This window comes from Histoplasma capsulatum (genome assembly GCF_000150115.1).
Source record: "Histoplasma capsulatum G186AR genomic scaffold supercont2.1, whole genome shotgun sequence".
In the NCBI taxonomy this organism is placed as follows: Eukaryota; Fungi; Ascomycota; class Eurotiomycetes; order Onygenales; family Ajellomycetaceae; genus Histoplasma; species Histoplasma capsulatum.
This window is the reverse complement of record NW_025544801.1, coordinates 2,518,567-2,542,460: the sequence shown is the minus strand read 5'-3', so window position 1 is coordinate 2,542,460 and position 23,894 is coordinate 2,518,567. Positions and strand designations below refer to the sequence as shown.

Sequence of the window (23,894 nt, the reverse complement as noted above, 5' to 3'; positions counted from 1 at the left end):
ACCCTCGTCGTAAATGAGCAACCGTATAACCAAACAAAAAAAAAAAGGTCACCAATTCATCCGCTTCCGAATCCGGCGCAGTGAGGTAAAAGACGCATCCCGTCTCTGACCGGAAAGAGCTTCCGCACATAAGACTTTAGCCTTTGCTTTTTCCAAACAAAAGAAAGAAATGTTGTCCAGGTTTGACATCACATTAATTTATAAAACGAGCATTGGATATATTGTGGAAAATTGTCGTTCCTGAGGGATGTGGGAGGTTATCGGGATACATAATGAAGAGAAAGGCTCGTTTGGCAACTTGTATCTGACAATCGGGGCAAAAAAACGATTTTTAGATGGTTGTGTAATTCGCAAAGTGTTCGCGGAAGGTAGATATCGCACTGCTCATCACGGAGCAGAACCAGGATAGCGATCGTCGAGATCACGTTTGCTGTATCTCAGTAGGATCGCCAAGACCAGAATCTCTCTCTTTCCCCCTTGGAAACAAAAGGCATCCATGAGAATTGGCAGGAGAGCAAATTCATTTCACAGATTAAACGAATCCTCAAAGCTCATAGCCATTCCTCATAGCTTCTCTTCCACCCTCTATCAGTTCCATTTCCGTCCACTCCTATTCGCTCTTCTCAATACCCTCCGCCTCAATGGGTAATTCCATCCCCACCCTTCTCGCGGTCAACCTCACCCGCTCCTCCTCATCCATATTGGCGCCTGGGTTATAACGTTCCAGCAACGTGACGTATTGCCTTTGAGCCCTCAAATACTGCATAATTTGCTCTGCTTCTTCCATCTGTGCCTGTGCCACCTGCCTTCGCCTGGTGCTGTTGCTCTCCGGCGACGGTTGCGAGGCGAGGTGAATGCGGATTCGGGCTGTGAGGGGTGATGGTGATGAGAGCGGGCGCTGGGGTAGTTCCCGTAGGATAGATCGGTAAAGAGAACGGGCTTGAGAGGGAAATTGGGATGCCATGCTTGGAGCTTTGAGTGGTAAGTTTTATGTGGCTTGTAGGATGGTGGTTGCAGATGCGGAGAAAGGTTTGAAGCTCAGGAAATTGGTGATTATATAATCACCATTTTCCCCATCGTTGAACTAACTAGTTAGTAAACAATTGCCGAAATACAGACTCCTCAATCGCAACATACAAAGAATGAAGCCTGGGACTTGAAGTTTTCGGAAGAAGTAGCTGGCTAGCTTGGGAAAGGGATCATCTAATCCATTCACATTATCTCGCTCCTATTCTAAATGCGTTGAAATTTGATTTTATTCAGGAAGCTTCTCATGGCGCTCTGCGCTGTTTGCTCAACCGAGCCGTCCAAGTATCGTTGTCCCACATGTAATGTGCAAAGGTAAGGGGACTTATGGTTTCCTTATCCTTGACATATGTGGATTTGTTTCAGCTTCAGGAATACTGACAAGACCGAACCACATGCGCAGCTGCTCTCTCGCTTGCACCCAATCCCACAAGCCATACTGTTCGCCTAGCGCTCCTGAGCAGGACCACGAGTCAGAGAAGCCGGGGCTACTTGAGAACGCTCAAAAAAACGGTACATATGAAACTGCACCTGTCGATGTTTGTGAAGGCACAATAGATCCCGTCCTACAACCTCACGCCAACCCTACGACCAACGTACTCGTAACCTCCAACATCCCGAATGCAGCCCTTCACTTCCAAAACCTAGAATCGTCCCAGGCGCTGAAGGACCTGTTTACCCAATTCCCCGCTCTCCGATCTCAGCTACGAGAGATATACAAACTAACTCTCGAAGAAGAGTGGGTGGAGATGAAACATAGCAATTACGGTCGTGGCCGGGGACGTGGGCGGGGGGGATTCTCCGGGAGAGGCGGCAGGAGTAGAGGGCCCTGGAATGAGGAGAAAGGTTTCAACCGAGGGTTGGGAAAAGTTAGACGGTTGCGGGAGACCTTAGAGAGTAATAATGGGCCTGCCAACGGCGCTGAGATTGAAGGGTTCAGGCAGTTTGCCGCCTTGGTTCTGGCGGGCAACAACACACCGAGGGATAGTATGCAGCCACAACCCGAAGGCTGAAGATCCTCATTATCACCACCATCGGCTCAAGGTATGGGAAGTACTTATTTCCGGGGAAATGGTCACTCTTATTTAGGATTGGTGATTGGTGGTTGGTTATTGGAATCGGACAATAATGGGAACCATTTTTCCCTTGATGCGGAATGAATCATGGGATTATTTCATTCCGCTATCGCGTGCTATTAAGATACATTTTGCGCACATAGGCTAGTCACCTTATCTTCCTTAACAAATCGATCGCGCGGAATCCGTATGCTGCACATTCATAGACGCACGCATGCAGCGGCTTCCGAGTTCAGGGTCGCGCATTTGATGATTTTTGGGGCATGTATGCCCTCCACAGTTTCGGGCTGGCGTGTGCATATGCAACGACAATTTCTGACTCATCTCAGGAGATTGTACGATGCTGCTAAACGTGCCTAGGCATCCCTATTATATCTGCTGCTAAGCTGGTTTCACCTGGCTAGGTCAGAGAGTAGGTCAAACAGTCACAGCCTGGGAGGGAGGAGGCTTGGATATTTATTACCTAGATACACAGTTTATACCACGTTTACGAGATTGTTTTCTTCCACGTAGAATGAGTATCTTCTCGGGAAAACCAACTCAGGAGCAGATCTTGGGGAAACAATTCAGCTTCATCCAAAACCTAACCTCGGTTTACCATGTGGCACACTTCCTGGTTGGATGTCAACCGACGTACTTCGTGAGACAACAGGCTGTAAACGTTGCGAAAACCGAACTGTTGCAGAATGCCGATCGATGTACTCCAAGGCTCCAAGCATGGAGCAAAACAGAGGAATGTAGATGTACAGTACCTACGTACTGTCCCTTTGGCCATGATCGAATCGTCTCTTGAGAAGAGGATCCAGTCAATGCTCGCTCCAACCCCGCAGCCCATGGCTTACCATAGTTCTGCCCCCCAATTTCCTGATCTCCCCCCGCATCCAGACTAGGAAAAAAAGAGCTGGGCTGGGTGGAAATAGGTCATGTATGATACCAGTCATTCCGTCGAAAACGTCGCCCGCATGACACACGAAGGGAAGGGCAGCTCCATATCCAAGCCCCATGTCGACGCTTAGTTGATCGACCGGAGCTTTTTGTTTGGCGGCGATTGGATTGCCACCCAGCGCTGACAGTGGCTCTAGATCTCAGAGACGGCCGAGCAGGTGAACACATCCAAGATCGCTCGAGACAAGGCAGATGGATCCTTGTCCGACCACCGCATCCAGAGCCGTCAACCACAGCAGATCGGTGGGGAGCTGAATGGCCCCAGGCGCCTTCAGAATCGCCTCGAAATATATCCCTTGGACACCGTGAATATTCAATTTAACGGTTGTGTTCACTATCACCGTCGTCATCGTCATCACCATCATCCCCTCATCGCGCTGGCCAAGGTAAAACTGTCTGTAATTTATGGTGCTGAGCTGGGCTGTATATACGTAGTATTTATATCGCTGAGTCGTTGGATATGTATTTACGGTGGAAGTTAAAGTTAGTTAGGGTATGTCGTTAAGATTCAACTGTAGGTTTACGCCTACGAAGACGCTATCGCCAGCCAACATGAAGCCCCTCGCCAAACATTAAACCGCTATCTACGGAGCCCTGGTATGTGGGTGAGACACCTTGATCTTTTTCTACCTCGATTGCTCTTTTTTATGCCCTCTGCCTAGGTCTCCGGGCTGGGCTGGCTGCACTCGCCGACGTGCGCACACTCCGCCCCACATATCTTATCGTCCATACCTTCAAGTTTGCCCATGCCCTGATGTAGGACCGCTCTACTGCTTGTCAGCCATGCTCTGAACCCGGTCCGTCCCTCACATATAGGAAAACAAAATATATCAAAAAACCTTCACCATCCAGATATACAACACCACTCGCGGTTTTCGCAGAGCGGCTCCCCACACATAACCTGCTCCGTTCCTTCAATTCCCTGATCGATATTATTCGAAGGTTTTTCTTCCTTGGAGTATATGGCAATGGCACAGCCTTCCTGGCAGATGGTGTTATAGCTTCAGGATCTGGGATATGATCTGCCGTCTTTTTTTTTTCCTCCGGCTGTCTCCCGCACAATTCCCTTCTGTACCGTCTGGGTGTCTGAGCCCTTCCACGGGCTCCACTCCTGTATATAATGACCTCTCCACGCCCTCCGAGAACACGCTCAACAAGTGAGGTCTCCCAGGATCGGCTACCTGTCCCTCAGCAGCCTCGCCGCCCGCCTCTACAAAATCGCTCCTATTCCGCGCCGTCGTGGGACGCCTACCCCGGGAATCGCGCCAAGGGCCATGACCTAGAAGGACCCGTTATTGAAGAGAACGAGATGGCGCCGGCCAGTGTAGACAAAACAGATTATCATGGCTCATCGAATGGCTCGAGTGAGGTATGTACTATATCAAGCAAAAGCACAGCATCATAACTTGATTTCGGTCCCCCTCCATCTCCCCCGCCCTGGCCCTCGGAAAAGAAGAATAAGGGAAAAGGAAAAAAAAAAGGGGGGGGAGCAGGATCCTGGGAAAACAAGATTGCGAACAAATGTCAATTCTAATATGTGCTGACAATTGTTATGGGATAATGACGATGAAACAAAGTCTGTTGCTACAGCTAAACCCCGTCTTCCCCAAGTCAATTTGGCCATTGTAGGTGCACAAGGCGTGGGAAAGTCCACGTTTGTGCAGCGGGCATTGGACCTTAAACAACCGCCCATATCACGTTCTTCGGTGAAGAAAATGTCACTGGATGGAACCATCTATCTCGTGCGACTGCTGGAAATCGCGAGCCACAAAATCTCGTTTGATGAAACTGGTCGAATCGTTTGGCCCAAATTCATCGGAGAACAGGAATTGCCCGTCATTGACGGTATTCTCGTCCTTTTTGATTCACACGATCCCAGGAGTGTGGCCCAGTTTCCTCGAATATTTAGTACGTGGACAATTTTTTATCAAAAGTCCCCGCCTACAGTAGCTTTGTTACATCTTGGCTGTGGCCAACTACCAGACGATATATCATGTTTCTCTAGCTATGACTTCAGCCCATTCAGCCCAGAAACAGCTTTCCTGGCCAGCCCCTCCCACCACCTCTTTCCCCAGCCAGGCAGCAGTGGACTCTTGCGGGCTGCGGGCAACTAATGATTGAACCCTTGATAGGTGCATTGCCCAAGGCTACAATCCCGTTTATTGTCGTGGCCTGTAGATGCGAGGGTCAAATCCCATCTTCCCGGATCGACCCAGCTACTTATGACCAAGCACGTCGAGTGCTCGTCGGCATCGAGGTTCATCACACATATCCAGACGCCCCAGACTCGCAAAAGAAATGCATTTCCAACATTCTCAGGGCTATAATAGCTCGAACGGCCGGTAAGGCTTTTCCTGGTGGCTCCATTCCCCACCTTGGCTTGCCGGAATCCACAATAGCAGGAATTCTTACCTGGCCAGGACACCCATGCCCACATTTTTTCTTTTCTTTTTCTCTCCCGACCGTTTTCGCCCGTGATAGCATGTTTTCTTTTTTATCGTTCCCTTGTTACTTTTGTCTTATTTTTATTTTTATCATTTTAATTTTTGGCCCGTGAAATCCCCTCTCGGCATGATTCCTTTTTCCCCCTGTCAAGACCAGACACGTCACTGGTTGGCTGTTTGACTCGAAAAAGTTTCGCACCAAGACGATTTTCCCTCTGCTATGACGCTAGTGTCCTTCCCGTTTTCCCCACCGTCCTTTAGTCCTTAGTCCTCTCCTATTTTGCGGTCTGAGACTCGCGTTTCTGCTAGCCGGGACTCTCACAACGCACACTGCTCTGCCTATCACCACCACCGATGGGTTTGCCGTGCTCGTGATCTCGCTTTCATTCTTATTTTGACGACTTCCCCTTCTTCCTTTGATTGTCAGACCACTCAGACCACTCAGACCACCCCATCGCACCAACCATACCGTTCTGATTGCGACTTCGAAACTCGCTTTCTCTGCTGGTGATGCTAACCTTCATTCTATAGATGTAGCTGCTCTACAATCTTCATCAATTCCGCTGTCACACCCCACCTCGTCTAGTCGAACTTCCTCCCGACGCCCCATTCCTCTGCAAACTCGACAGCATATTCGTGCGAGTTCCGAAAACCCCAAATCCACCTTAGCCAATCCACCCTCCGCTGATCCCAACAACTTTCGGACCCAGAACCGTACAACCGATTCAACCCTGGCGTCCAATGCACAAGGATCGAGAAATGTTCGAAGCAATTCGCAGCCCGTGCCTCCTAGAACTCCTCCTGGGAACCGGTTGAACCGAGGGGAAACTCTAGGCACAAGCACCGTCCCTGAGGAGATAACATCCCATAAGGGTCCGTATCAGCGATTGCAGAATTCCTGGAGACACAGTGGTGGTTCCGACGCTTTCAGCAGCTTCTTGGATATGGAGGATGACGGTGACGATCCAAAGGGCTCTGGTCCTCCTTCCAGCCCCGATATTGGCAAGGACAAACCGGCTGATCCAGGCATGACTTTCGATGAGCTGGTGGATCGCCTTTTAGCGCCTCCTATGTCAAAACAAGACGCCAAATTTGCCAGCATATTCCTATGTCTGTATCGAAAATTCGCCACTCCGACAAAGCTCCTCTCGGCCTTACTCTCACGCTTCGAAAATATTGGGTCAGCACCGTCCCCGTTGTTGATGCAGCATGCAGACCATCTACGAGTGCTGAATATCCTATCGCAATGGGTGTCGGAGTATCCCGGCGATTTCGCTGCCTCAAAAATCCGAAAGCGCTTGACGGATTTTATCGTCTCGCTAGAGAAGCACTTTGTTTTCGCCTTCGCAGCAAAGGAGATGAACTCTTTTCTCGAAAAATTCGTGGAGGATGATGATTTAGGGTGGGCCTATGATGATGATGACAATGGTTCTGAAAATGTTGAAACGTTTCTAGACACGTCCGTCCAAAGTTCGCCAGCAACTTTTGTTGCGCGGTCCTCCGATGAGAACATACACAATATGAGCGCATTGGATCTAAGTGACGAAAATCAGGAACTCGGTTCGAACTTTTCCAATCTTTCAACTGCATCAAGCGTTTATAGATCGGGCAGCATATCAAGTCAATCGTTCTTAACCCTCTTAAGTGTTGAATCTGCCCAACAAGAAGCACAGCGGCTAGAGTTGAATCCGAAATATGTTCTCTCAAAGGATCAATGGAAAGCCTTCATGGATATATCTGAAGATGAATTTGCGCGCGAGATAACACGCATGGACTGGGTCATGTTTAGCTCATTTAGGCCGCGGGAACTCGTCCGGCACGTGAGTGTATCTGCAGACGACAGGGCTTCCTCGAAAGGTTTGTGTAACGTCAACAGGATGATTGACCAGTTCAACCATCTAGCGTTGTTCGTCGCAAGCATGGTCTTGTTGCGAGATAAACCCAAACACCGGGCTGAGGCATTGGAAAAATTCATGAATATCGCGATGGTTAGTACTATGAGTATACCCTACAACTATTTTATATATATATACATTTTCACATTAGCTGACATCTCCTCCTAATCGCTAAGAAATTGCGCCAATTGAATAATTACAACTCTCTCGGAGCCGTTATTGCAGGGCTTAACGGGACGCCTGTCTTCCGACTTTCGCAAACTAGGGAGCTAGTTTCGCCAATGGTTCAGAAACAGTTCATGAGCCTAGTGATCCTGATGGGCACGCAAAAGAGCCATTTCGCCTACCGCTTAGCTTGGGATAACTCTTTTGCGGAAAAGATCCCATTCCTGCCTCTTCATCGACGTGACCTTGTATCAGCTGAAGAAGGCAACAAGACATTTATCGGCCCCAATAATGATCGTATAAACTGGCGCAAATTTGAGATTATGGGCGAGGTTGTTTTGGGCATTCACAATAGCCAAAGGACCCCTTTTCCATGTTACCCGAAAAATGAAGACGTGCAACGCCTTATTCTCGATACCAAATTTCCGGGAGATCAGGATGTAAGGCTTGCTCTCCCCTTTTAATCTAGAATAGATATAATCGTCACCCGTTTTCCGTCCACAGTCTACATCTGAAGCTAACTTGACCATCTTATAGGAACTTTATAACCGGAGTATGCAAGTTGAGCCATCCTCAGGAGCTGAACCACCTCGCAAACGGTTCGGGTGGCGTCGAGCTTGAATATCCAGCAGCCTGGAATCCTTCGTTCATGAACATTTACGATCTGTCATTTTGATAATGCCTCTCCCCGCAAAACAGCTACGGATGATAAACAGAGCATTAAACGTACGAAAAAGGAAGAACGGAAACGAAGAATGGAGACGGAAGCCACTACGGACCTCACTTTTCCGGTTTTTTCCTTTCCTCTTCCACTCTACGTACGAGCCATGAGCCCCTGTGGCAACTTTTGTCAGAGACTAGGGCGAATACACAAACCTATATCATTTGATATTTCGCGAGACAAGAAAACGAACGGAAAGGGTCCCAAAGAGATGTTTCTCCTCTCCTCTCCCCCAGGCCCCGTCCATGGAACTAGCCACACAGGAGTTGAGAGGATTTTGATCTGAGATCCATTTTTCAAAACAAAAAGGAATTTTTTTTTTATCATCCCCAACATCTCATATTGTGTCAGGAAACATATATATCCATTTAAACTTGTTGAATATGTGACATATTCCCCAACCTAAAACCCACTCCTGCTTTTTTTGTTTTCTCAATCAGTATATACCCGCATAGGTATAAATCGATTTATTGCTTTCCCTTTTGCCTTATTCTTTTCCTGCTTCCTTTTTCTTTCCTGGATGGATGGGTGCTGTTCTATCCCCTCCCTCCCAACCTTCTACATATATATTTACAATTCGAAATGCCCATATTGTCTAGCGTTTATATTTGCTGGCCGGTTGGCTGAGGTTTATGATGCGTTCTATATTTACTGCAGCCACCAAAACGTCGGAATGGGTGGGGCTCTTTTTTCCTCTATTTCTTCTTCAGGATATATGCAGGAAGGTAAAAAAGAGTTTTGTTTTTCTTTGGTACTAATCGTGTCTGCAGGTGTTAGGGATGAAGGCACAGTTATGATGTTACGAACTGTTTGCGTTTTGATGATTCTCCCCTGTACTCCGTTGGGATGGGTGTTCTCTGTGATTCTGTTGCAATTATCTTGTTTCGTTTAAGCTTCCTTCCTATCATACCATCTCCTACATTGCTGACCCTGTTTTTGTTCCTTATCGTACCTACAAGCAGGATAGATTTATTGGTCATATATGTGTGTGATTGACACCGTTGATTCAATTCAGGCGAAAACCACTTTCCGGCTACTTTTATTGTTTAGGTTTCAAAAGAGATGTAAACCCCGCATTCAAGACATTCAAGACATGCATATTGCATATCATCGTCACGCTGAAACTAGGTGGATGATGGTCGAGTTCGCCCACTCTTGACGTGATCAAACGCCAGCTATGTAGACTTTCTTTACTTTTTTGGTCCATGAAACTTGATTACTAATCTCAAGTTACGTCATCCGGAAGTCGGCTGTATTTGGCCGGATGAAAATGAACTCCAAGTTTTCCATCTCACATACAACAACCATTCGATATATATTGATATGCAACCGCCTGTGTAGAGATATATATACACAATGGCGACAAATACACTCTCCAGGTCATTCATAAGGTCGATCTTACGGTCACGGCCCGGCCGCGGCGTTTCCTTGGGTGGCTGTGGCCCCGTCTGTGTCTCTGGCATGCATAGCCAAGCAGCACAGATCCCAGTCCTTACCTCGTCGACCTCACGCCATAGACCAACTCTGGATCCGCGACATCAACCCGCGAGGCGGGCGCCACAGATAAATGGGGCCACGGGAAACCGGACGATCTTTATTCAGACCGAAACCACTCCGAATGCTGATGTAAGTGAGCAAAACGGCAACTTGAGATTGTAATCTGTGCTGCAATGGATATTGAGTTCCGGAGGGGCTACAGAGAGAACGCAAGCATGGAGAAAGAAATTTCATTGGAACATCTAGCTGATTGATCCTCTTTTTTGTTATTCGTCCAGGCACTAAAATTTAACCCCAATCACCCCGTCCTCCCTGAAAACTTCCCGACCTCATTCGTAGAATACCTCTCGCCACGCTCGACCCTCACACCCCCTTACCCGTCTCCGTTGGCCGCCAAGCTCCTCAATGTCGATGGCGTCTCCGCTGTCTTCTATGGCCCGGATTTCATCACCATCACCAAAGCCGGCGACGCGAATTGGGCGCATATCAAACCTGAGGTCTTCAGCCTAATCACCGAAGCAGTAACTACGGGCGAGCCGATCATCAATGTCGCGGAGGCTGGGGCTGGAGCTGGCCCTGCTGAAGAAGATTCACTGAGCTATAATGAGGACGACGATGAGGTTGTCGGTATGATTAAGGAGCTGCTGGAGACGAGGATCCGCCCTGCGATCCAGGAGGATGGAGGCGATATCGAGTTCCGTGGCTTTGAGGATGGGATTGTGTCTTTGAAGCTGCGTGGTGCGTGTCGGACGTGTGATTCGAGTACAGTGACGTTGAAGAATGGGATTGAGTCTATGTTGATGCATTATGTGAGCGGCCTGTCTTTTATCTTACCCCCCTTCCCCTCCCTTTTTTTTCCCCTGTGTTATGTTTCCCGCCCCAACTCTACTCGGACCTGCAGGTGCTCTTTGAAGTTCTATGTTTGGATATTGAAGTTGACCTGTATTTATTTGTAGATCGAGGAAGTTAAAGGGGTCAACCATGTCCTGGATCAGGAAGAAGAGGTTGGTTTGCATGAATTTGCGAAATTCGAGGAGAAATTACGGCAACAGAAAGGTCCCCAAGCGACTGCATCGAGCAGCCTCGACGCGGCTGAGTAACCGGAATATCTTTTCCGTTCTCTCGCCTGACGCATACTCAGTGGACGGCTTATCTAAAATGAAAAGGTTTTTGTCTATTATATTTTCTCACTATCCCCCTCTCCGCTACTCCTTCGGGGTCTTGTTTTCTGTTTCCACATACCCTGGCATATCCGTATGGCATATTCATACACCGAAACACCTGCCGCCTCAGGTTTGCATGTCTTTTATCTAAACATGGTTTTTGCTCAATGATATTCACTTTTGCCGTTTGTGTACAATAAATGAAGCTGCGTCACGGCGGATAGGAAGAGATTGTCTTGTCGATATTTATGAATAACTTGTCTTTTCTTCATGTCACTCATATTATCGCTATTCCCCCCACTTTCGCAGCCTCCTGGTGATACTGATTAAGAAAACTATTGATTGATTGTATTCGTGTTATTGGGATACACCATACGCCTACCGAGTCAAAACAAGGCCCACACAGTTTTTTTTTTTTTTTTTTTCATCTCCAGATTAAATGAGAGCGACAAGGTATCTGTTACAACTTGCCTACGATATCATCAGGGGAAGCGGGGAAGAGGCGATGGAACAGATGTACGGCGCTCATAACGACCATCCACTCCGGGATTTCGGCCTCCCCCCCCACGAACAACAACAACAAAATGGAGTCGAATTTGGATCTGGTGGTGTGCTAGTTTTTTTCTCCTTTCGGCTATCCTATCCACTAACGAGAGACAGATATGCGTCAACTCATATGTCCTCATCGTCTGCCCGGCAAAAAGGACCATCGCCGTCCTCGCCATTCGCGGTAGAGCGAGCAAGATACATATTTTGGTACGCACGTCAAGGGCAACGTTTGCGGGCATATTTTGGTGTTGAGACGCGAGAATGTGTGTGATATGAGATGGGTCACACACAGCTCATGCCTCGCGGGCTGTCGCTGCTGGCTGTATATAAGGCATATGGGGAGAGGGAGAGCCTTGGCTGTGGAGCCACTCGTATGAGATTTCCATTTATGAAGAGCCGTGTTGGTTGGCTTTGACGTGGGATCCGCCTTTAAACTGCGGGAGTTTTGTCCGATAGACATGCGTGTCAAGTTCCATAAAAAAGGTATGGATGGGCAAGTCAACCGTCAACCGTCAACCGTCAACCGAATGGATTGAGACGTTGATAGATATGCGATGTTAATTGTTGGAGCGGAGATGGACGTCTCCCCCTTAACTATGCCTTCCAAGAGGCTTCATGTGGATGATCAACTAGTTCCATATATACATATGTCTATACCTCTACACCATTCAAAAAAAGGTGAGGCTACCAAATAGCAATAGATTTGCCAGAAGTTATCATCAACCAACGGGACGGATAAGCATTTCTCGCGTCTACTTCTTTGAAACATACAATGCACCCAACCTTCAAAAAGGTGATATATCAGGCAGACCACGGCGAGACAAGGATCTCTCCCCCGAAATCATTAGCATCAGCAGCTTGAGATGATGGCCCATCTTTCCACGAGGAAACCTTTGAATTCGACGAGCACACATATACTATCTATATGTATAAAGGTGGATAGATACCAGCATGCTACACCAAGAACGAACATGCAGCAAACCTCTCCACCGGTCTCATCCCGCCGGATGAAAGAATGAAAAATCAAGGAAAGGGGGGGGGGGAGGAAGGAAATAAAGACACAATCCCTGAAGCCTGGGTAACGTACGCAAGGAGCGGCGCGGCACAGCATATAACTCAGGACACCTGAAATCGTTTTCTCTGCTATTCGTTGTAGCGGAAAATTGTTTTCCGTTCGAGCTGTTGGCTACACACGATACCGTCGAAGAAAGATAGGAAAGGGGGGGGAAGGTAGAGGGGGAGGGGAAGGGGAAGGGGTAGGGTGAGAAAAATTACAAAACAAAGCAGATCAGGCTTTGGAGGAGGTGTGATTTGATTTGATTTGAATGACCAAAGTTTGCGGAGTACAGAGGGAACAGGAGGAGCAAGGGGCGCCCGCCTAGACCCATCATGATATAAGGCCTAGTTCCCGAGCTGGGCGGTGGCGGGAGCAAAGGCGGAACTGGGAGCGGGGCTTGACTCAGGCAGGCGAGGTGGGAGGAGGGGTTAGCGAAAGCGTTTGTGTGCCGATTTTGATGCCGGTGTCTTGGTAGTAGTTATAAGTTAGGTGATTGGTTGGTCGATGTAAGGAGGAAGGATGCAATGCAATCATACAAGGTTGAAAAAGAGGATGGCGAAAAAGCAGTTCTAGATAGTTTTATAAGGTGTGGCATTTTTTTTTTTTTTTACTTCGTTGTTGCACAGGTGGGTTGCGCATGCCCCGTACGTAGCATGTGAATTCTTTTTTTTTCTTGTTGAGTCGAAATTGCCATCGTCATCCATTGTCTTTTGCCTGTTCATCTTGCCCCTAACTCGAGTCATTTAAGGGGGTTGCGTGGGAGCTGTGCACTGAATTGTATATATGCATTCTCCTCAGTCTGCTGCTTCATAAGTGGCGAAGAACAGATTAGAGTAAAACTATCATCAGCCACAAAAAACAACATCAACAAGTTCAATCGAAACCCCTGTGCTGCTAGCGAAATTCTACCAGAGAATGCAGGAAAGACAAAGACAGAATGAGAGGGCCGAGAAATTCCCATGAGCCAGGGATATGCCCTTGGTAGCGTGGATACTACATAGTAGCGTGCAGATATAACCCCCCCCTCCTACACATGGATCACTACGACGTATGTGCCGCGGCAGGCCCCTCTCGAATAGCAAGCAAAGGAAATGCAAGGGGAGTCCCCGGCCTAGTAGCGAGTGAACTGATAAGAGAGCGCCAAGAGGGTATTGCATGGAGCAAATGGACTGCACATATAGCTCTGGCTACATGCTAATGGATCATGGGAAAAAGTAATTGAGGCTACTGCGTAGTCCATATTTTGGTGCAGGACCTGATGGTTTCAAAAATGCGGGGTGCAGGAGATTTCGCGCTTCCTGAATCCTGAGTCTGTGTTGACGCTGTTTTTCTTTTCCTGCTTTCCTGCGTGGTGTGCGCCCTGTCCCCTTGCCAATCCGTTAAGCATTTCCTGGACACCTTCAAGACGATTCCCATCCGCCTTGTTTTTTGAGTTTCCTTTCATTCATTTCCTTATTTCCTGATAGGTTGGTGGTGCTTGTCGTTCGTTCAGCAGTCATTAATAAAAAAAAGCTGTTCATTGGCCTCTTCCTTTCTGGACTTGTTGCTCGTTAGCTCTTCTTCTGGTGCGATCTTTTGGTAGGAATATTGATTTGTCAATGGTTAGATGACAACGAGTTTTAAAATATTCGCCAGAATCTGGATTTTGAATGCAAATCGGTTTCATCCACTTCTGTGGCCCTTTTTTTTTTTTTTTTTTTCAGGGAAGCGGACGATATAAATGGAGTGCCAACGACAGTGTGGGGTCTTCTCCAAAGCATTGGCTGCCCCAATTGCGAGGGCTTCGAGCATGCATTGATTCCTCAACAAACTGGTAGGCGGACGTTTGGGAAAGGGGAATATTCAGTGCAGGGAGGTTGTTATCGGATTCCTGGGCGCATCATCTTATTTTTGCCATAGTTAGTACTGCGAAATAGCATGTAGAAGAAGCAACTTTCACGTAATTTTGCGAGCCAGTGATACCAGACATAGTGCATGGTTCGATGACATTCGCCAACCCCATGACAGGTCAATCTTCTTCTCTGCAAGGGGTGGGTTGGAGATTGGTCCAGTCAGTTGATAGCGGAGGCGCTGGGGGGGAAGGGAAACCCTTGAACCTTCGGGGATCTCCTGGGCGAAGCACGGAAAGATCCGCGATCACCATTCTGAGCCCGTTTGTCATCTGTGTGTATCTTCGTTTTCTTTTTCTTTTTCTTTTCCTTCTCCGATGTTATTACCATGTGTTGTTTGGAGCTTGCGGTGCCCGTGTGCTGCATCTGATCAGGTAAAGCTGGAGTGTAATGTGCAATACAATATAATACGCAGTACGGACTGCTTGTTGGATCCCGCGTTCGACCAAAGATCCCTTGCAAACGCTAGTAAGGAGGACTGGGGTTTGTGCTGTATGTACTGTACTTGCGTCGACTGTGCTGTGGAGATTTCTGGGCCCTCATTGTCGTACCTAAGGCCTCCCCGTACTGTACCGCCATGGTTGTTCATTTCTCCCCTCTGCTTCCATACACTCGTCGATTTGCCGCTTGAGTTTTGTATTGGTGTGTAAAGAACTATATATTACGTGCATCTAGATCTGCTCCAGTACAAGGCACTGTGCGTGTACAGGTACACACTGGACAGACATATGCTGATGCTTTTGATGCATTTGGGGCACGTAGTTTTACCTCCGGGCAGAAACAGCTCAACCATGGATGGCTGGACCTTGAAAGCATCACGCGATCCTTCATCCTAATTACAGCGCAAGGTGCTGAAACCTAGGGATGCCTTTTAACCATGGAAAGAAAAGGGATGTCCGTTCCGGAAAAACGATTTTCTCTCCAGCAGCCTTTTTGGCGATGACGTCTTACCTCATTTGAACCAAGATCCAGGCAAGGCACCGTGATGAACCTACAAGAATCCATTCCAAGGTTGCTTGGGCCATCGTCATTTTGCGGGGAAGAACGAATGTATGTACTGTACGTACATGTATACACAGTATACGGGGGACGGAGTACGGAGTATACTACACTCCATATCTCGCAGCCGGCGATTTAATTGCAGTTGCAGATAATGAAAGGCCCTTTTTCTCCCCTCAGCAGCTATATTCAGCCTACTAAGAAGCCAGGATAATTGTCCTTGATGACTCGGCGAGACTGCACGCCGTCCCTCTGCCTCGCTGGTGCCACCCAGCGTCTAGACAGGCCAAAGAGACCATCCCATCAACTCAACGAAGAGGGTGCCCCGCCTGTTCCGTCTGCTGTTTCTCCATCGCTCTCTAAGTCCGGAGGCAAGCACATGTTCTTTGAGAAGAAAGAGCTTGCAGGAAAATTAATTGCAGAGCAAGCGACCGAGATACGGACTTTATACATTTATGCTTTGATGTGGGAGGATCCAAGCCACGCCTTTCTCCGCATTCTTCCCACCCATTCATCCACCCCGAGAGGCGTTCGCTCTTACTTTTCGGCTGTTTCTTTTGGCTTTTGTGGCTCCCCGCCTCGTCTTTGCCCTCGCCCCTCGGGCCCCCTCTACAAGCAAATTTCTTAATCCAGGAGAACAAGACGTAGATATAAGGAAGTAAAAATTCGCCATGGAGCCGATCTTCTTCGATCCTTGCGACGGCTGGGAGGACCCTGAGCCCTTTGGTCTGGACGCTGGGTGGGTACGGTTAGCGGTATTGTACAAAGGAGGCCTGATATAGTTAAACGAAAAGGATTTCATAGATAGATCCAGCAAGCTTCCACGGCCCAAAGCTAACATTCCATCCAGTCAACCTACGGTGGACATATGGAGCATCATTGCAAGGGCTTTGACGGATAAGTTAATATATACACATTCTCATTGACTGCGTCGTACTTGTGGAGGCGACAGGACGACGAGGGGGAAATCAATGGTGCCAAACTCCCTGCTAGCTTTAAGAGGAACTGCACAAGCTCCTGCATGGTGGTTCCCGCCATTACTGATTCAGTCATGGATGGATACTCTGTTCATCGAAAGAAACCGAGTGGACAGGGAAACTGTAGAACTTCGCAATCCCACCTAGGTATCCCGAGCAGTGTATTCCGGTTGTTTATTCGGTTGATCCATACATAGATAGAGAAAAGCTGCCCAAATCGGCCTCAAACCCTGTTCTCCAGCAACCCAACTTAATTTAGCCTTTTGGCCTGCTTCATCTCCATCCATCTCTCTGCCAGTGCCAGACGCTCCTCCAGCGCGCGTCTTAGCCACTTTCTGCGCCGGTTTCCAGGCCCTTTTAGACTGCCCACCGTGCCCGGTCTCCCCAGTCGCTGTCGCCCAGCTCTCCTTTCTCCGCAACTCTAGCCCCAAGATCCGCGCCTCCCCATTCGAGCGCCGACGGAAATACCAAAGAGGTGTAGCTTGTGTTCAGACCGTCACCGCGCCCGTCACTGTGGACTCTATCCAAACTTTCCAAGGTTTCCTCTGCCTTGAACCCTCTGCCTGAGTCCCGCCCGAGTTCCGCCACCCAGCGTTTCTTTCTCCCCCAAATGTCCCCGTCCTCCTCCTCCATCGTCATCAATTGTTTCTGCGACCGATCGATCAACCGATCATCCAAGCGCTGTCAGATTCGATCTTGAGGATGCGTCTGGCCTGATACCGGTTGAATGGCTTGTTCGCAGCAGTTATTACTCCTGATCCCATAGACATCCATCCTACCTATCCTGTATATCGCTCCATCTCCTGCATCGCAACGCAAACCTCTTCATCCCTGCCCTCCCCCCACCACCAGAGGCGGAAGCTTTTTCTTCTCCCTCTTCGCTATATCCGACCGCACACGACTTCTTCCTCCTCTGCTTCGTATATTTGCAACACTACGAATAGACAGAACGTACCCAGAAAACCACAGAGGATAGGATTACACGGAAGAGTTCATTGCGCACAAGAGAAAAACCAAAACGATAAATACCATAAAAATAACCAGTCGCCAGTGAGATAGCCCTTGTCCCGGATATACCTTCAGAATCGCCACCCGAACCTCTTCTGGCCGGAAAACCAGCGGCATTTTTTACCTTCCGACTCCCTGAAGCCTGGTCGCTTCAACTTGGGCTTGACGTATTTGTTTCTCGAGGGACTTGATTGACGGTTGCATTTTTCCCTTGACGTTTTCTCTCCTTTTCTTCTGTTTTCTCCTTTTCTCTTTCCTTCACATTCTTCCTATTTTTTTTTCTTCTTTACCTCCTCCCGGTGCAGTCGCCTACAATAAATCGCAGCCAATATCATAGAGTGGTGAGTAATGACAGCCTTCTTTGCTTGTTCTCCTTCTTTCCCCTCGAAGGTGCCTTTACATCAAATTACCGCGCAACGGACACTGACCGTTGATAGTTTTTTTTCATATATTATTGTTGCGCGACTGCATCCAAGAGCCATCCCTTCCCGCGATCCCTTTCTTCGTTCCTTCGTTCGACTGTCGCATAACTTTAGGGAATTGCCTTGTTCGACGGTAAGGTCTGGGCCTTTCCTTTACACTCTTTGTTGTCGGATTCAAGTGAAATCCCTTTGGGCCCCACGACAGATCCGCAGGAGTTGCAATCTTTTTGCTGGCTGCCCCGCGTGTTCCCTCCGTCGAAAAGGCTTTGAAAACCATAACCCACATTTTCTGGACTACGTCATTGGGAATTCATTCGACTCTCCAGCGTTCTTTCGTGAAGACCCTTTAGCTCCTTACGGCGCTTCGGGAGCGTCTTCAATTGGATCGTCGTACTTCGCACACGTTTTTGAGACCCGGCTGTTACCTCCAATCACGGGTGTAGATCTTGATTCGCTACGCGTTTGTTGCACGATGTTGATTACCGTTTCCACCTCCGGTCCAACGTGCTTCATACAATAAGAAAATATCCTTGTTCAACTGTTCAGGCTATAAAATTGTCCGGTTCAATGGAGATGCGATGCGCGGTTTTCTTTTGGTTGGCAATCATTCCTTTTGCTGACTCAGTCGACTCAGTCGGGGATTTCACTTTGAGCCTGCTTGTTTTACCACCGATAGCAGCCTTGAGATGCTTTCTTGGGGCTATAATGTGAATACGATGGCTAATTTTTATCTTGACGATTCTAGGATTCCTTGTTTGTTTGATCTACTGGCCACGAGTCATTCACCTCGTTTGTTTCTCCTTTTACGATTTACAACACTCCGCAATATATCAGGCGACGCTCGACCGATGCGCATGCCTCTACACAATTAAAGCCTTTGATTACGTGTTCGCGCATTGTTACCTCCGGTTTTCTCTAGCAGCGCAAGCTGCGATTACAGGCCATCCATTAAGTTGGCAAGTTGTAAGTATTCTCTCTCTTTCACTTTCGGCATATACCCCGTGGATGTCATCGACCTAGATTTCGTGGACGGCGGAGCACACCGCTCGTGAACTTCGTCACTTTTTTTCAGTTTCCCTGATATCACCTACCGAGAGACACAAGGGCCTTCTGTCATTCACAAACCACTGTCACCTTGTTAACGCACTCATTATAATCTTTATATACCATAGTTTCTTCAGCAGCTAATCGTGACTTAAAGAGGACTTTCAGATTTTGACCCTCTACCTCTACCTTGATTCCGAAGTCGTACCGCGATCATGGCTTCGTCGAGCAGGAGTACATCGAGCAAAAGCACGACACCTGCAGCAAAGAGCCCTCATCCCTCATACCCACCACCTGGCAATAATGCTTCAATCTTGATTGAGAAAACCCGCCCTGGAGTTCGAAGATCCACCCCTGATTCGGAGGCTTTGGCTTCGTCTGAGGATGAAGATCACCAACAAAACCAACTCCCAGCTGCCCCCGTAGTTAAACCCATGCGGCGCATATCATGGATCAACGATGTTCCAACCACGTTGGCTCGAAAGGCGTCCCTGCCAACAAGCTCCTCTTTTTCATCAGCAAATTCTAACCCTACTACCCCAGCCGCTGATCAAACTTCATGGGGAGGTGCGACTAGCCCTGGGCTTAACGCCCCACTTAGCTGGGGATCCACCGGGACTGGGCCTTTTCCCTGGGGAACAGCAATATGGAACTCAGATGCGCGCAAAGAACCCCCATCAAGGTTGACAGAAGTTCTTCAGTCACCAACCTCCACTATGATGCCATCTTCATCAACTATAAATAGCGGTGATGATATCCTTAGCCCGCTAGCCAAAACGATATCTGGGGACTCCAATATTCCATTTTCGATCCCACTCCATCCTACCCCGAAGACATATCGCTCCCAGTCGTATTCTGTTGGCCAGCTAGATACAGAACAACAAGCTACTCTGCCACTTAATAACGGCGCGATTGCTACTCCAACCACACGCAGAGGTACGGTTGCGCCATTATCTTCAATCCAGCGTCGCTCTTCCAGGCCAAGCATGCTTGGAGAACTAGGGCATGATGCGGCCACTCTTGGTCGTGTTCGTGAGGATGAAGACGATGGCAATGTAAATGGTGCTGAAGGTGGATATAATTGGTCTTCTTTGAACCAGGCACGTCGGATAGAACAACTTTCGTTGGAAAATGCCCTTTTGCGACAAGCCGCATCAGGACAACTCGATAATTCTCGATTCCGTGACCGTGCTATGTCTTCCGCTTCTGCAACAAGTGGATTCTCTCTTGCTCAGAGTCATAACCTGCACCGTCTTCCTGGAAGTGTTCCAGAGGAGGGCGATTTGGCAGTCGAGGATTTGGATGAACTGGGAGAGATTCATCCGGGTTATAATAGTACCAGGAGCAATGGTCGGAGAAGGCTCAGTGAGCATTCAACTAATCTTGATAAGCCATTCCCGAACTTTAATTCTTTGGAGAATCGTGCGCTTGAAAACATTAAAAAGGCCCACTGGCAAACCTCGCTTGGCTTTGGTGGCATGCCTGAAGGACCCCAGAGTCGCCGCCATTCTTTTGCCGACATCCCCATGAGACAGCAATCTCTTGGTTCGCCTGCTGATTCCCATCAGCCCGTTATTGGCCCAGCTGCTTCGATGGGTAACCGAGAAGATGGCTTTACCAATTTTGCCAATGGGGGAGTTAGTGCTTCCCCTGCGGATAACAATTGTGAGTATTTTCAATTTCTTTCGGATCACTGTTACTATTCATGTCACACAATGAAACAGCAACGTTTACAAGCCCCATTACATATAGCTTCTTACTTCCCTGGACACGACAAGTCCCTCCGTGTCTCCGATAATATTCCTACCTCTGGGATATCCACGTCGCTCCACCAGGCATATGTCATGCCCAACGCCTTTGGCCGTCAACACTCGAATCTGGCGCATGCCCACCAGAACCAACAGCTTTTTATTGTCACGTTCAAGTGCGGCAGGGCCGACGTCTTCTATATCCAAGAGGATACTGGGTTGCAGGTCAAAACTGGTGATCTCGTCATTGTTGAAGCAGATCGGGGTACCGATCTTGGCACGGTTGCTCATGCAAACGTCAGCTGGGCGAGAGCGCGCGAACTTAAAGAACACTATGCAGAGGAGCATTACAAGTGGCTTATGATATTCTCCCGCCAAAGCCAGTCAGGTGTCCCAAATGCCGTGAATCCAAACAGTGTCTCTTCAAATATGAACGGAGCCCCTGGCAGCGCGGTGGGTGGTATGGGACCACAGGGCCAGCATGGAATGCAAGAACCTCAAGGCGGAGATATTAAGCCCAAACTGATCAAGCGGCTTGCCCAAAGCCACGAAATCCAGACCCTTCGTGAAAAGGAAGGGAATGAAGCTAAAGCTAAGCGTGTTTGCCAGCAGAAGGTAGCTGAGCACCGGCTGAATATGGAAATCCTTGATGCAGAGTTCCAAATGTAAGTTCAATTCAGGCACGCTTTCGAGGAGAATGCCAGTAATGAGAAGAAGATTCAGTTAGCTAATGACACTGTTTAATATAGGGACTGGAAAAAGCTTACTTTTTATTATTTCGCTGATACTTACATCAATTTCAACTCGCTCGTCACAGATCTATTTAAAATCTACAAAACCAGAATTTGGATGTCGGCTATTAATCCAGCATCGTTTGTTACACCAACCGCCGGACTGCAGCCCCCTAGCAGTATAGGGTTCACTCAAGAGGGCCACCCAGATCGACGGCGACCGCATGACTTCAAGCCCTTTGTCCCCAGTGCCGGTCAAGGAGTTGCGTCCATGCGAGGTTTTGCAGACGCTGCTGCGAGAGATACCACAGGAAACCTTAGAAGTCAGTATGTGGACCCGTACCAGGCATTTGCGAGCGGCAGGCAACCGGATGCGGCAATGCCTGGCTTTTCACAAGGCGTGCAACCCCAAACAGACCCATTTTCTTCCTTTCAGCCATCGAGCTACGGGGTTGGGGATCCGAATTTACCTGACCTTCATAACGCGGCTGGTTTAGGGCCAGTGGCCCGCCAAGCGCATCCCACCCAAGGCGACTGGATGAATCGTTTCCAAGGTCTTTCACTCGGTTCTTGATATGCTTGTTTATACCCGGACACCTTTTTCTATATGGCATATATTATCTTGCATTCGTTCTTAAATGTCACATGCTATATCGCGATAATAAAATACCCCCGATCGCTTCAGTTCCCACTTTTCTCTTTCTTTCTTTCTTTTTTTCTTTTCTTTTTTTTTTCTATAATATGTTTTCTTTTGGTTCGTCGATTCCACTTATGTTCTAAAGCTGGCATTTGGTTTTTATTGCGTTTGAATTCAATTCGTACTAGATATTCCTTTACGCCAAAAACTGATCAAGAGATTTAAGGATGATGATGAATTTTCTTTTGCTTTTTCCTGATTCCTTTTTCTTTTTCTTTTTTTCTTTTTCTTTTTTTTTTGATATGTCGGTTTGAAACCTCTCCCATCCGCCTCCCCTCAGACAAACTTTTTCACAAGAAACCTGTGTTTCTTAAAAATAGACTACCCCCTGGCCACGGATAGTGGATCGCCTCCGTTCGTTTTGCAGTGGTTGCTCGAGAATCGTCTTATATATTTAGCGCGGGGAGTTCCATCGTCGTGCTTCTTGGGATTTATGAGCGAGCGGGCCTCTTTTTGCGATTGTCTTCGTCATTTTTTTTTCCCCCGCTTCTCCTTTTTTACTTCTCTTTTTGCTTATAATTTGACAGCTTTTGTTCTTTTTCCTTTTTCTTTTTCTTTTGATTTTGCCCAGCATATGGTATACAAGAAAGGCGAACGTCCATATAATAAGTATTTCACGAGCGTTGCGACGAGCGGGCAGAAAGACGCAGTATATTCAATGTATCAGGTATCAGGATACCAAAAGCGCACTTCAATCCAGAAGCAGATTATCCAGCCACTCTTCGCCCTCTCCCCGGATCTTTGGACCCATTTTCAAACACGTTGCATGCTTCTTTCACTTGTTTCTATTTTTCAGTTCACTCAGCAATATCTTCTTTCCTGCGTATAGTTTCTCTTTTTAATTTTCTTTTCCTACCCCTTCCCCCTTTTCAAAGGAGAGACAAAAAAGATTCCCATTTTTACTCTTCATTGTCAGCGCTACTATTTCCCCCTCGTTGTTGTTATTATCCGGACGGGGTTTCAAAACCTGAGAAATACATGGAAGATCGGTGAGAAAACCTAAGATTATATAAGGGTAGATATTGGAAGAATATTGGGAATTTAGGGAGGAATTTTGTGCGTTTATTTTTTTTCATTTCCCACTTTTTTCCTTTCTGTTGCTTATCCCGTCTATGTAATTTGTTGACTTTTGCTTTCTCCTTTTTCTCCTTGCTTGTCCTTTATCTTTTTCCTTGCCCGCTATATACAACCCTCCCCTTTCCCCCTGGCGTGAGATCCGTGACAGATTGGAGGACGGAACCATTGTATCCCACTGATGACTCTGATCGTTCTAACCACCGGAACACCACCGTCAACTTATGTCCACCACCTATCCTTTGCCTGGATGTGAGTCATCACTTACTTTGCATGTAATATCTATTGATTTCCCCTGTTATATCTTCCGTAACCCGTGAGCCTTTTACACACCCTTAATTCTTCCTTTCTCCCCCCTTCTCCACGGTTTGTTTTCAAGCCGATGTGGGACTTTTACCAGGTTGTCCGTAACCTCTTCTCTTCCTGATTTCCCTTTTTGCTTTCTCCATCCCGTCTGAGCTTGTTCGATGTCCTTTGCGTGTTAAATAGGTGTTGCATTATGATCAATTGCTGTGCCGTTTTGTCATAGCTCTCCGGTGCATTGTGGAGTGAAAGAAACAAGAGAGGGAAACTGCTTTGAGTTTGATTTCTTTTTATTTATCCCTTCTTCTTTTTAATGTTTATTTCATGCAGATTGCTAGCCTTATTTATATATATATATATATATATATATATATTTCTTCCCAGATCGTGTTCATGTTCTGAAAACTGGGGGGATCGGTGCGTGTTGGGGAACTCGGATATATTTTTTTAATTCAACTGCGTTT

The 23,894-nt window shown here is 47.6% G+C and overlaps 9 protein-coding genes across 9 annotated transcripts; 6 read left to right on the top strand and 3 right to left on the bottom strand.

The window, feature by feature from the left end:
• Nucleotides 1-77: 77 nt before the first annotated feature.
• HCBG_00817 (uncharacterized protein) lies at nt 78-964 on the bottom strand (the record flags this gene model as incomplete). Its single annotated transcript, XM_045427867.1, has 1 exon — nt 78-964. The coding sequence occupies one exon, from the start codon at nt 962-964 to the stop codon at nt 611-613; it is 354 nt and encodes a 117-aa protein (XP_045291842.1).
• A 309-nt stretch (nt 965-1,273) lies between these two features.
• On the top strand, nt 1,274-2,039 carry HCBG_00816 (uncharacterized protein; the record flags this gene model as incomplete). Its single annotated transcript, XM_045427866.1, has 2 exons — nt 1,274-1,341; nt 1,430-2,039. The coding sequence occupies 2 exons, from the start codon at nt 1,274-1,276 to the stop codon at nt 2,037-2,039; spliced, it is 678 nt and encodes a 225-aa protein (XP_045291841.1).
• A 749-nt stretch (nt 2,040-2,788) lies between these two features.
• HCBG_00815 (uncharacterized protein) lies at nt 2,789-3,807 on the top strand (the record flags this gene model as incomplete). The annotated part of the gene is made up of 4 exons (XM_045427865.1): nt 2,789-2,845; nt 3,185-3,445; nt 3,566-3,644; nt 3,710-3,807. The coding sequence occupies 4 exons, from the start codon at nt 2,789-2,791 to the stop codon at nt 3,805-3,807; spliced, it is 495 nt and encodes a 164-aa protein (XP_045291840.1).
• A 360-nt stretch (nt 3,808-4,167) lies between these two features.
• On the top strand, nt 4,168-9,276 carry HCBG_00814 (rap guanine nucleotide exchange factor 5; the record flags this gene model as incomplete). The annotated part of the gene is made up of 7 exons (XM_045427864.1): nt 4,168-4,416; nt 4,625-4,955; nt 5,180-5,389; nt 5,683-5,751; nt 6,023-7,479; nt 7,563-7,991; nt 8,089-9,276. The coding sequence occupies 7 exons, from the start codon at nt 4,168-4,170 to the stop codon at nt 8,170-8,172; spliced, it is 2,829 nt and encodes a 942-aa protein (XP_045291839.1).
• A 301-nt stretch (nt 9,277-9,577) lies between these two features.
• HCBG_00813 (HIRA-interacting protein) lies at nt 9,578-11,338 on the top strand (the record flags this gene model as incomplete). Its single annotated transcript, XM_045427863.1, has 3 exons — nt 9,578-9,898; nt 10,048-10,578; nt 10,726-11,338. The coding sequence occupies 3 exons, from the start codon at nt 9,629-9,631 to the stop codon at nt 10,867-10,869; spliced, it is 945 nt and encodes a 314-aa protein (XP_045291838.1).
• A 193-nt stretch (nt 11,339-11,531) lies between these two features.
• HCBG_00812 (uncharacterized protein) lies at nt 11,532-12,132 on the top strand (the record flags this gene model as incomplete). The annotated part of the gene is made up of 1 exon (XM_045427862.1): nt 11,532-12,132. The coding sequence occupies one exon, from the start codon at nt 11,777-11,779 to the stop codon at nt 11,894-11,896; it is 120 nt and encodes a 39-aa protein (XP_045291837.1).
• A 3,483-nt stretch (nt 12,133-15,615) lies between these two features.
• HCBG_00811 (uncharacterized protein) lies at nt 15,616-16,306 on the bottom strand (the record flags this gene model as incomplete). The annotated part of the gene is made up of 3 exons (XM_045427861.1): nt 15,616-15,703; nt 15,871-16,154; nt 16,286-16,306. The coding sequence occupies 3 exons, from the start codon at nt 16,304-16,306 to the stop codon at nt 15,616-15,618; spliced, it is 393 nt and encodes a 130-aa protein (XP_045291836.1).
• Nucleotides 16,307-16,760: 454 nt separating this feature from the next.
• HCBG_00810 (uncharacterized protein) lies at nt 16,761-17,528 on the bottom strand (the record flags this gene model as incomplete). The annotated part of the gene is made up of 2 exons (XM_045427860.1): nt 16,761-17,084; nt 17,481-17,528. The coding sequence occupies 2 exons, from the start codon at nt 17,526-17,528 to the stop codon at nt 16,761-16,763; spliced, it is 372 nt and encodes a 123-aa protein (XP_045291835.1).
• Nucleotides 17,529-17,927: 399 nt separating this feature from the next.
• HCBG_00809 (PSP1 domain-containing protein) lies at nt 17,928-21,930 on the top strand (the record flags this gene model as incomplete). The annotated part of the gene is made up of 5 exons (XM_045427859.1): nt 17,928-17,966; nt 18,579-18,796; nt 19,035-20,542; nt 20,630-21,290; nt 21,375-21,930. 3 exons carry the CDS (start codon nt 19,093-19,095, stop codon nt 21,928-21,930), a joined length of 2,667 nt encoding a protein of 888 aa, XP_045291834.1.
• Nucleotides 21,931-23,894: the final 1,964 nt, after the last annotated feature.